General features: G+C 36.3%; 1 protein-coding gene across 1 annotated transcript; it reads left to right on the top strand.

Moving 5' to 3' along the window:
• Positions 1-11,427: 11,427 nt before the first annotated feature.
• Positions 11,428-12,369, top strand: LOC110289892 (olfactory receptor 4F6-like). The gene has a single exon (XM_021156292.2). It carries the CDS (start codon positions 11,431-11,433, stop codon positions 12,367-12,369), a length of 939 nt encoding a protein of 312 aa, XP_021011951.1. The 5' UTR covers positions 11,428-11,430.
• Positions 12,370-13,581: the final 1,212 nt, after the last annotated feature.

Genomic DNA, 13,581 nt, shown 5'->3' on the forward strand with positions numbered 1-13,581 from the left:
CCTAAAAGCTCTAGAATGAAAGGAAGCAAATTCACCCAAGAGGAGTAGACAGCAAGAAATAATCAAACTCAGGGGTGAAATCAACCAAGTGGAAACAAGAAGAACAATTCAAAGAATAAACCAATCGAGGAGCTGGTTCTTTGAGAAAATCAACAAGATAGATAAACCCTTAGCCAGACTCACTAGAGGGCATAGGGAAAGTACTCTAATTAACAAAATCAGAAATGAAAAGGGAGACATAACAACAGACCCTGAAGAAATCCAAAACACCATCAGATCATTTTACAAAAGGCTATACTCAACAAAACTGGAGATCCTGGATGAAATTGAAAAGTTTCTAGACAGATACCAGGTACCAAAGTTAAATCAAGATCAGGTTAATGATCTAAACAGTCCCATATCCCCTAAAGAAATAGAAGCAGTCATTAATAGTCTCCCAACCAAGAAAAGCCCAGGACCAGATGGGTTTAGTGCAGAGTTCTATCAAACCTTCAAAGAAGAACTAATCCCAGTTCTTCACAAACTATTCCACAAAATAGAATCAATAGGAACTCTACCCAACTCATTCTATGAAGCCACAATTACTCTGATACCTAAACCACATAAAGACCCAACAAAAATAGAGAACTTCAGACCAATTTCCCTTATGAATATTGATGCAAAAATCCTCAATAAAGTTCTCACTAATCGAATTTTAGAACACATCAAAACAATAATCCATCCTGACCAAGTAGGATTCATACCAGGGATGCAAGGATGGTTCAATATACGAAAATCCATCAATGTAATCCATTATATAAACAAACTCAAAGACAAAAACCACATGATCATCTCGTTAGATGCTGTAAAAGCATTTGACAAAATCCAACACCCATTCATGATAAAAGTCTTGGAAAGATCAGGAATTCAAGGCCCATACCTAACCATGATAAAAGCAATATACAGCAAACCAGTAGCCAACATCAAAGTAAATGGTGAGAAGCTGGAAGCAATCCCACTAAAATCAGGGACTAGACAAGGCTGCCCACTCTCTCCCTATCTATTCAACATTGTACTTGAAGTCCTAGCCAGAGCAATTAGAAAACAATAGGAGATCAACGGGATACAAATCGGAAAGGAAGAAGTCAAAATATCGCTTTTTGCAGATGATATGATAGTATACATAAGTGACCCTAAAAATTCCACCAGAGAACTCCTAAGCCTGATAAATAGCTTCGGTGAAGTAGCTGGATATAAAATTAACTCAAGCAAGCCAATGGCCTTTCTGTACACAAAGGATAAATAAGCAGAGAAGGAAATTAGGGAAACAACACCCTTCTCAATAGTCACAAACCATATAAAATACCTTGGCGTGACTCTAACTAAGGAAGTGAAAGATCTGTATGACAAGAACTTCAAGTTCCTGAAGAAAGAAATTAAAGAAGATCTCAGAAGATGGAAAAAACTCCCATGCTCATGGATTGTCAGGATCAACATTGTAAAAATGGCTATCTTGCCAAAAGCAATCTACAGATTCAATGCAATCCCCATCAAAATTCCAACTCAATTCTTCAACGAATTGGAAAGGGCAATCTGCAAATTCATCTGGAACAACAAAAAACCTAGGATAGCAAAAACTCTTCTCAAGGATAAAAGAACCTCTGGAGGAATCACCATGCCTGACCTAAAGCTGTACTACAGAGCAATTGTGATAAAAACTGCATGGTACTGGTATAAGGACAGACAAGTAGACCAATGGAACAGAATTGAAGACCCTGAGATTAACCCACATACCTATGGTCACTTGATCTTTGACAAGGGAGCAAAAACCATCCAGTGGAAAAAAGACAGCATTTTCAACAAATGGTGCTGGCACAACTGGCGGTTATCATGTAGAAGAATGCCAATTGATCCATTCCTATCTCCTTGTACCAAGGTCAAATCTAAGTGGATTAAGGAACTCCACATAAAACCAGAGACAATGAAACTTATAGAGGAGAAAGTAGGGAAAAGCCTCGAAGATATGGGTACAGGGGAAAAATTCCCGAATAGAACAGCAAAGGCTTGTGCTGTAAGATCGAGAATCGATAAATGTGACCTCATAAAGTTGCAAAGCTTCTACAAGGCATAAGACACCGTCGATAAGACAAAAAGACCACCAACAGATTGGGAAAGGATCTTTACCTATCCTAAATCAGATAGGGGAGTAATATCCAATATATATAAGGAACTCAAGAAGGTGGACTCCAGAAAATCAAATAAAAAATGGGGCTCAGAACTGAACAAAGAATTCTCACCTGAGGAATACAGAATGGCAGAGAAGCACCTGAAAATATGTTCAACATCCTTAATCATTAGGGAAATGCAAATCAAAACAACCCTGAGATTCTACCTCACACCAGTCAGAATGTCTAAGATCAAAAATTCAGGTGACAGCAGATGCTGGCAAGGATGTGGAGAAACAAGAACACTCCTTCATTGTTGGTGGGATTGCAAGCTGGTACAACCACTCTGGAAATCAGTTTGGCGGTTCCTCAGAAAATTGGACATAATACTACCAGAGGATCCAGCAATACCTCTCCTGGGCATATATCTAGAAGATGTTCCAACCGGTAAGAAGGACACATGCTCCACTATGTTCATAGCAGCCTTATTTATAATAGCCAGGAGCTGGAAAGAACCCAGATGCCCCTCAACAGAGTAATGGATACAAAAATATGTGGTACATTTACACAATGGAGTACTACTCAGCTATTTAAAAGAATGAATTTATGAAATTCCTAGGCAAATGGATGGATCTGGAGGGCATCATTCTGAGTGAGGTAACATATTCACAAAGGAACTCACACAATATGTACTCACTGATAAGTGGATATTAGCCCCAAAACTTAGGATACCCAAGATATAAGATACAATTTGTTAAATGCATGAAACTCAAGAAGAATGAAGACCAAAGTGTGGATACTGTGCCCCTTCTTGGAATTGGGAACAAAACACCCATGGAAAGAGTTACAGAGATAAAGTTTGGAGCTGTGAAGAAAGGATGGACCATCTAAAGTCTGCCATATCCAGGGATCCATCCCATAATCAGCTTCCAAACGCTGACACCATTGCATACACTAGCAAGATTTTGCTGAAAGGACCCAGATATAGCTGTCTCTTGTGAAACAATGCCGGGGCCTAGCAAACACAGAAGTGGATGCTCACAGTCAGCTATTGGATGGATCACAGGGCCCCCATTGGAGGAGCTAGAGAAAGTACCCAAGGAGCTAAAGGGAACTGCAACCCCATAGGTGTATCATTATTATGAACTAACCAGTACCCCAGAGCTCTTGTCTCTAGCTGCATTTGTATCAAAAGATGGCCTAGTAGACCATCACTGGAAAGAGAGGCCCATTGGACTTGCCAACTTTATATGCCCCAGTACAGGGGAATGCCAGGGCCAAGGGGTGGGGGTTGGTGGGTGGGGGACTGGGGTGGGGAGTTATTGGGGACTTTTTGGATAGCATTGGAAATGTAATTGAGGAAATTACCTAATTAAAAAAAAGTAACCTAATCAGAGTTAAAGAAAGAAATTTCATTCTAATAAAGGGAACATTTAATCCAGAGATCATTACTATCCTAAATAAATATACACCAAAATTCTATGGTTCAAATTTTATAAAATATATACTAGTGAGTTTAAAGAAACAGAAAAATAGATTAATTAATCAATTAATTGTAGAAAAAATTTATACTCCAAAGGTCACCTGTAAAAAAACCAACAAACCAATCAATCAATCAATCAAACAAACAAACAAACAAAAGAACAAAAAACCCAGAAAACGACAATAATAAAACACCTAGAGAAACTTCAAAATTAATTGAAATAATACATTAATGACACTTAATAGATATCTACAGAATACTTTAACAAAGTAGCAAAGAATATACATTATATTCCCTGACCTAAAGAAAAATATGGTCATAAATATAAAAGAAGCCTTCAGAACACCAAATAGATTGGACCAGAAAAGAAAGTACTCCCATCACATAATAATCAAAACATTAAATACACTGAACAAAGAAAGAATTTTAAGAGTGGTAAAGAGAAAAGGCCAATAACATGTAAAGGCAGAGATATCAACTCCCCCACCCACCCACTCCCACTTCTTGGTCCTGGCGTTACCCTGTACTTGAGGCAGATAAAGTTTGCACGACCAATGGGCCTCTCTTTCCACTGATGACCCACTTAGCCATCTTCTGCTACATATGCAGCTAGAGACATGAGCTCTGGGGGTTACTGGGTAGTTCATATTGTTGTTCCACCTATAGGGCTGCAGATCCCTTTAGCTCTTTGGTTACTTTCTCTAGATCCTCCACTTCTGTGTATGCTATCTCACAAGAGAGAGCTCTATCTGGGTTCTTTCAGCAAAATCTTGTTAGTGTATGCAATGGTGTCAGCGTTTAGAGACTGATTATAAGATGGATCCCCAGATATGGCAGTCTCTAGATGGTCCATCCTTTCGACTCAGCTCCAAACTGTGTCTCTGTAACTCCTTCCATGTGTGTTTTGTTCCCAATTCTAAGAAGGGACAAAGTGTCCACACTTTGGTCTTTGTTCTTCTTCAGTTTCATGTGTTTAGCATATTGCATCTTATATCTTGGGTATTCTAAGTTTCTGAGCTAATATCCACTTATCAGTGAGTACATATTGTGTGAGTTCTTTTGTGATTGGGTTACCTCACTCAGGATGATGCCCTCCAGGACTATCCATTTGCCTAGGAATTTCATAAATTCATTCTTTTAAATAGCTGAGTAGTACTCCATTGTGTAAATGTACCACATTTTCTGTATCCATTTCTCTGTTGAGGGGCATCTGGGTTCTTTCCAGCTTCTGGCTTTTATAAATAAGGCTGCTATGAACATAGTGGAGCATGTGTCCTTCTTCCCGGTTGGAACATCTTCTGGATATATGCCCAGGAGAGGTATTGAGGAATCCTCCGGTAGTACTATATCCAATTTTCTGAAGAACTGCCAGACTGATTTCCAGAGTGGTTGTACAAGCTTGCAATCCCACCAACAATGAGGAGTGTTACTCTTTCTCCACATCCTTGCCAGCATCTGCTGTCACTTGAGTTTTTTATCTTAACCATTCTGACTGGTGTGAGGTGGTATCTCAGGGTTGTTTTGATTTGCATTTCCCTGATGATTAAGGATGTTGAACATTTTTTCAGGTGCTTCTCAGCCATTTGGTATTCCTCAGGTGAGAATTCTTTGTTTAGCTCTGAGCCCCATTTTTAATGGGGTTATTTGATTTTCTACAGTCACCTTCTTGAGTTCTTTATATATATTGGATATTAGTCCCCTATCTGATTTAGGATAGGTAAAGATCCTTTCCCAATCTTTGGTGGCCTTTTTGTCCTATTGACGGTGTCTTTTGCCTTGCAGAAGCTTTGCAATTTTATGAGGTCCCATTTGTTGATTCTCGATCTTACAGCACAGGAAATTGCTGTTCCATTCATAAGTCTTTCATTTCTGTACCATATCTTTCATTGATCTACTGAAAATAAAGATTCTATTATGAGGGGCTAAGGGATCTATGCATCTATGACTATGACAGTAAATATTTGAGAGATTTTTATGGTGTCTATTTAACAGACTAATAATAGTAGGTTCTACCTAGGGATATAACTTTTCTGGATATAAGTTCTTGTATCAACAAGAGTGATAGATATGAGTTCATTTTGCAGAACAAGACATTAATCCAAGTGGTTGATTACTCTCATATTCTTCACACCACTATTGCGCAATGGACACTTCTTGTCAAGCTAGTCGTCACTGTTACATGCAGGGTTAGTTATAAGATAGAATTGAATGTGATTTTTCTCTCTAGTGGCATGCATATCACCTTCTAGCAGTATAAATGGTTTCCAATAAGGATAGAGTCTTCCAGGTCTATACCAGCTAGTTTTGCCCATGACTTGGTTCAACAAGGTAGTATTTTCAACAATCAGCTTCTGGAGAGCAAATAATAACTTTGGCAGCAGCTTGTAGTATTTGGGTGTCTACATGATATCAATAGCTAAAAGCTCCAAAATTCATTCCTGGAACTGATGGTTTTTATTAGCTAGCCTGTAGTGTCTAGTAGAGTCTTTGGTTCCTCAACTTAAGGTAACTGATCTTTAACAGCCTCATTTCTTCCTCTCTCCTCCCTCTCTTTCTTCCCTTTCTATTGGTTATTTATTTATTTATTTATTGCTATTTATTTATTTATTTATTTATTTATTTATTTCAAATGTTAGCCCCCTTCCTTGTTTCCCCTCCTCAAAACCTCTATCCCATATCCCTTCCCCCTGACCTCCACCCACCTCACCATCCTAACATTCCTCTACACTGGGGCATCGAGCCTCCACAGGACCAAGGGGTTCCCCTCCCATTGATGCCAGATAAAGCCATCCTCTGCTACATATGCAGCTGGAGCTATGGGCCCCTCCATTTGTATTCTTTGACTAGTGGTTTAAATAAGCTTCTACCAAAGCAAGTAGGGTTCCATACAACGTTCCCTAAAGGGCTCTAACTTTATTTCTCTTTCCATGTAGTACCTCCTTTACACTGTGCTCACACTCCTTCTCCTTATTTATTCCTAACAATTTTCCTATTCCTCTTAAACTTTTCTATCACTCTGTTCCAAATAAATGCCCCACCATGGTCCTTCACTAATTTCATGACCTCTATGGTCATGATTTATCTGAACATTTAATAAAACCAAACAATGAACAGACAGAGGGTAATTGTATTTCCAACTTCAAAGCTTATTATAGAGCTAGAATAGAAGCAAATTACATCAGTACACACACACACACACACACACACACACACACACACACACACACACACACAAAGAACACAATGAATTCCAAGAACTGAGCTCTGTAGTGGCATTCACTTTTGACATCAGTGCCAAGATTGTTCAAGGTAGTCTCTAACTAAAGGTACTGGGTGAACTGTAGAGTTGCATGAAAAGCCAATTGCGTGAATAAGCTTAAATTTTTTACAAAATGCTTAGTTAGTCATTTTAATATGCATCCCAATTTTATCAATGGCATTTAGCATTTAAGTAAACATTGAAATAGCTGTAATTGAAGTGCTTAGATACTTTGCTGTTATGCTCTACTAGGTGAATTTTGTTTTGTTTTGTTTTTCATTTGGTTTTTCAACCAAATTGTCAACATTTTATCCTTTGAGTCCAATTTCCATGATAAAAGTGCTAGAAATTCAGATCACCAGCCTGCAAGTGGCTAAAAACTCCACACAGTACCAAAGACAGAAACAGTCTTTCAGAGATGCAACAGAACTGGAAATAGGGATTTCTGTTGCCTTTATTCTTATTAGTCAGGTAAGTGGGCTGCTACAATTAAAGTCAATAGCCTACTAAAATTAGTAGTTATTTTTCTTGTGTAAGTGATGTATACTTTTATCTCCCCAGTTTCTGTTCCATCTCTTACAAACCCCTTGTTCTTCCATGACTGTAGCTATGTTTCCTTATTTCATTAAAAAGAAAAGTATTTCTTAATGTTTGTATTTAGTTTGTCACTTCTTACATCAAAAATTATCTGTCTCCAGTCACCACAACATAACAATTTATTCTGTGTTGTTATTTTTTATTTAAAAGCATATACTGATCTTTCATTTCCATAGAGAACTCAAAATCTTCACTGCTTTCTTTGTCTAGTTTCTGTCTTGCTTTTCTTGGAGATTTCTGGTCTAGATTATATTTTCATAAAGACTAGCTAAGGACTTAGGAACTTGTCATAAAGGGACTTTTTTCAGATTAGCCATAGTGGATGAGAATTTCTAGAGGAACAATTAATAATTCTTCTGGTATCAGTTTTCAGTAGCTTTAAACGGAGAACATATCTTCATTATCAATAAAATAGTATCATCAATTATCTATGTATTTTTATACTTGCTTATGTTTATAGTTGTTGTAACCTCACCTCTCTCAAACACACTGTACTTACCATGAACCAGGATTTATAAATAACATACACTCTGATTTTCAGAAGGTCATGAAATTGGTAAAATTTTGAGAGAATAGTCATGGTAAATAATATAAAGGAAATGCAATATAATGTGTTTGCAGGTCTGGTCTTAGGGCATAGAGAAAAGCTATCAAATTCAGAATTAAGTAGAAAGGAATTCTTAATGAATGTCGATTCATTCATTAAGTCATAGGAGAGAATTTTTGCTGTAAGAAGTAAAAAATTAAATAAAAACATTAAGACATTCTTTCTTTTCAATAAAATAATGAAACATAGCTACAGTCATGGATGAACAAAGAGTTTTATGAAGGACAGAACAGAAGCTGGGGAGATAGGCAGAAGAAGGATCATACTTTACTGCTTTATTAAATTTTTCTACAATCAGAATTTACTTGAGATTTTAAGCAATGAGTGGACAGAAAAGCATCAGGAAATATTCTGCTGGTGTGCTTCTCACCTGCTTCCCCTTTAGAGTTTATAGTGTTTCTTCTCGTTCTGTTCCATTTTTCTCCCTTTTCTTTCTGTTCTATGTCCATGTCTCACCTCTACTCTTTGATTTTCATCTACTTTGTTATTAGTATCAGCTAACTAAATGATGTTTATATTTTAGAAAAATCTAACAATAATTTTGAGTTTAATATTAGTGATAAATTTCCTTCTGAGAATGTTCTTTATGTGAATTCTGATATTTTATGAGAAAACCACTGTTTTCATATTGGTAGTCTTTATTGTATCTGTTAAAGTTTGTTTGAAAGATTCTGACGTTAGCATGTGAATTTTTAGGGAAGTTAATCTTGATCCTATTATTTTGTAAAATAATCCACTTTTTTTTTTTTTTTTAAGATTTATTTAGCTGTCTTCAGACACTCCATAAGAGGGCACCAGATCTCGTTGTGGATGGTTGTGAGCCACCATGTGGTTGCTGGGATTTGAACTCTGGACCTTTGGAAGAGCAGTCGGGTACTCTTACCCACTGAGCCATCTCACCAGCCCCAATAATCCACTTTTATACTCACAGCATACGAGGTTTATTTTTAAGTCATCTAAATAACACATTAATATAATGCTGTAGCCACGTGAAAGCCTACATTTTCAGATTCTCCAATGGTGTTACTGATGTGTATTCCTGAACATTATTTTTCATTCCAATTTTTCTTATCACTATTTTTATTTTAAATCTCCAACCTTCAAATTGTAAATATTTCCAGATTTATATATGTAAAATGACTTAATCTAAATGCTTCAAACTATTCTGTTGCATAAATAAACATTTAGGTTGCTAATGAATTGATTTGAACTATTCAAAATTAATAATATACAATATATATTGCAGAATAAATGTTATTTATGAATAAGACACTTGCATTAGTGATAGCTTTCTAGAAGTCAACTTGGCATCTCATTTTATTAAATGCTTTCAATTTATAATCCAAGAGTGAAAAAAAAATCTTGATGACTAAATTTTCTTTCTCTCATCTACATTTCCTTACCCTTTCTCTATCTCTTTTTACAATTATTTGGTTTTTTTATCTTTCTTGATTATCTTGATTGTTAATCTAAAAGCCCGCAAACTACTAATGACATAGAGGTTTAATTAACATTATTGTTAATAAACTTATTGAGCATTAGTGCATATTTTGTGAATTATATGTATAAACTCTCCTTCTTCTTAAAATTAAGCCTACTCCTTCCAGTGTGAATTTTACTCCTTCTACAAGCCAAAATAGTATAAATTAAGATTGTTTCATAAGGCATAATCAATTAGTAACAAGGAATATTTTGACATATAATAGAAAGGCAAAGTTAGTTCCCCAGCCATTTAGAGCAAAACAAAATCTAATAGCATGTTTTTTTATTAGTGTTTTTGCATATAATGGGTATGTTTGCTCATGTGCCAGTACACATGTGTGGATGCCTGTGCACATGCATGAATGTGTGAAGGTCAGATATTAATGATAGCTGTTGATCCTCAAATGCCAGCTACCTTTGTTTACTTTGAGTATGTGTGAGAGAGACAGGCTCTCTCTCAGTTGCCTGAGGTTCACAAATTTTTTAAGAGTGGCTAGCCAGTGATCTGCCTATCTGCCTAGTCAAATCACAAATTCAATCACTATGCTCAGAATTTTACATAGATTCCTGGGATGAAATTCAGGACACCAGCCTGCACAGAAAGCACTTTACCAACTGAGCAATCTCCTCAGCCCTGACTTTTGACCTTGATGCTTTCTATAACCTTTCTTTATAAACAAAGAATGCACAACCTTGTACTTCTAGATATACATGATTTTGGTACCTCACATTGAATGAGTAAAATTTTTCGGACTAATTATAACTCCTTCCATGGAACACATACACTGTTATTTACATCTGTGATAATACCTTCATTACTTGCTTAGATTTGTTTAATTTAAATTTTAAAATTTAACTGATATACAAAATATGACTATCAGCTAAGAATAACCATCATATTTTTCTTAGAAATATAAATCTTAAATATAAGATTCTAATGTATTTTTGCCTCATAAAAATTTTGTTCAAAATACATTATACAGTTTTTTCTAAAGCATTAGTTTTCATTTCCCTGTAGTTAGATTTTTTTTTTTATTCTTTTAATGGTGTCCGTGAAAGAAGTTAAATCAAGTTACATTTTGTTTGTCATTCATGAAATTTTATTGTTTCCTTTTGTTCTATTTACAGAACTTTATCATATTATGAAGAATTTGATGACACAAATGAAAATCAATAATCCTTGCCCTCTGTTTAAGTTTTCCAGACTGTACAGCAGTAGATTCACCTCTTACATGGTGACTCTGAGGCTATTCTTAGGACAAAATAGCAATGATCTTAATCAAGTACTTTCTTTGCTCTCAATGTACTTCCATTGTCTCAAGGTCTCTGCAGAGGACATTTCAAACTTTTGTACTCTATTTCCTCTTCTGTGGTAACTGCTACTGTTTGACAGACTGTAGGCAGAAGTCACTGATATAAACAACCCTTCTCTATGTGTCTTCTTTTTCTTAGTCATTAGGGCTTTGTCTGTGTTTAAAGTTGTTTACTCTTCTGGTATTCAATGGGCCCATAATTCTGCCAGAAACTGGATCACTGTCTTACTAAAGAGCATAACATTATTTTTGGAATATAATATACTTTTAATGGATTGTATTAGAATAGAGGCATATTCTTCAAAATATGGAAGATAACAGAAATCTATTTATTAGTTAGTCCATATTTTGGAAACAATTTGTTGTGTGTTTCTTTCAACACTTATTTATATTACATTTTACTTTTTAATATAAAATCATTTATTGAAATGAATTCACAAATAAAATATCCCACGGTTAGGTTATTATTTTACTACTTCTGGTAACTCGTTACTTATTTTGTTTTGGGTATTGTAGAAAGATCTGAATAACTGAAGACAGATCAAATGAATGAAGCAAATTACTCAGAAGTATCTGAATTTATATTCCTGGGACTATCAACCTACAGACCAACACAATATTTCCTCTTTGCTTTTGCTATAATATCATATGCAGCAACATTTCTAGGAAATTTCTCAGTTGTGTTTATAGTGATCTTTGACCCTCATTTACATTCATCCATGTACTTCCTTTTAGCTAATCTTTCATTCATTGACTTTTGGTTTTCTACCTCAACAGTTCCTAAGTTGATTTCTGACCTGTACTCAGGTCACAGTATCATTTCAATCCAGAGCTGCATCTTCCAGATGTTTGTCCTCCATCTCCTGGGGGGATGTGAGATGGTGTTGCTGGTAGCCATGGCCTGGGACAGATATGTGGCAATATGCAAACCCCTCTACTACCTGACCATCATGAACCCACAGATGTGTCTTTTGCTTTTGATTGGTGCCTGGATTATTGGTCTCATTCATTCAGTGGCTCAATTAGCTTTTGTTGTCCATTTGCCTTTTTGTGCTTCTAATGAGATAGATAGCTTTTACTGTGATCTTCCTCGGTTCATCAAAATGGCATGTATAAACACCTACAGAATGGAGTTCTTGGTTACTGCTGACAGTGGATTTATTTCTCTCAGTACCTTCTTCTTATTGATTATCTCTTACATCTTCATACTGTTTACTGTACGGAAACAGTCCTTAGGCAGTTTGTCCAAGGCCTTCTCTACACTTTCTGCTCACATTTGTGTGGTAGTTTTGTTCTTTGGACCATGCATCTTTGTGTACATATGGCCATTTCCTACTGTGCCAGTCGATAAGTTCCTGGCCATTCTGGACTACATGATTATACCCATCCTGAACCCTGCCATTTACACGCTGAGGAACAAAGACATGAAGGTGGCAATGAGAAGACTGAGTGTTCAACTCCTGAATAGGAAAAGTATCTGCTAAGTTCCTCATAAGCATACACAACCTGAATACTGTATTATAAACACAAATGTTAAATGATCACCTTTACTGTAACATGATATATTATTCCTATTCCCACAACTTGATAAACTCTAATAATTTATTTCAAGTTGATAATGGTATGATTACATATGTATTGGTTATTAGCTACATAATATTACATATTTATTGGTTGTTTATTTCTATATTACGTATGCATTATTTATTGATTACATATTTATTGGATATTATGAAATGCACATTTAGAGCATTTGAAAAGTACTAGTAGAAACATAAGTAACATATTATCCATCATTTCCACACCTGAAAAAATTCATCATTGCCTTCCAGACATTTCATGTAATAGGGCTAAATTTAATCAAAGATGGCTTCAAACTAAAAATTCTCCTGCACCAGCTTCCTAGTCACTGGGATTAAAATGTTCACCACCACATCTGACTTGCTTTTCTATTTATATTTGTGATGAATGAGTGTGTATGGTGAGACTATATGGTGTGGGAGAGGGTCAACAGGAATAGGAGAAAGATGTAGTCTAGTCTCTTGTGGGAGCGGTTGCAGAGTCAAAGAGGTAGAATAAAAAGCTTGATGCTAGGAAGTACTTTCCAGAAACGAATTTGAAGAGATGGACTTACATAGGAGCCGACACAAGGGGTGCTGCTTAAAAAAATAACACCTTCAGGGGAAGGAGAATGGCGTTTGAGAGGGGGTAGAGAAGATGGGAGAGGAAGACAAGGAGCTTGACCTTGTATGAGTAGAGGAGGAAGGGAAGGAGACGGAGGGGAGGAGGAGGGAAGGAGGAAGGACAAGCATGAAGTCAGTCGGAGGTAGAGGCTGAGGAGGACCATTTCTACAATGAGGGTGACGAATGTGCTTTAAGATATAACTCAAAACATTGAACATTTCTTTAGGTGCTTCTTGGCTGGTAAAGGGGAATAGATGGAGGGCTTGTGTGAGGTGGTACTAGAAGGAGAGGAAGGGCTGATATCCTGTTGTAAAGTGAATAAATAAAAATTTAAAAAGAAAATAACGCAGATTTTCATCAGGCTCCATAGATATTCCAGGATATTTTATGGCATACGGATTTACTTTCCTGCAGTGAGTTGGACAGAAGTGGCTTGTTCGTGCACAAGTAACGCACTTAAATCTCATGGGTGTTAGCCTTAATCAAACCTTGCTGTTGTGCATGCGCACACT

This window comes from Mus caroli, unplaced genomic scaffold (genome assembly GCF_978045245.1).
Source record: "Mus caroli unplaced genomic scaffold, Mus_caroli_1 scaffold_2, whole genome shotgun sequence".
Taxonomy (NCBI): domain Eukaryota; kingdom Metazoa; phylum Chordata; class Mammalia; order Rodentia; family Muridae; genus Mus; species Mus caroli.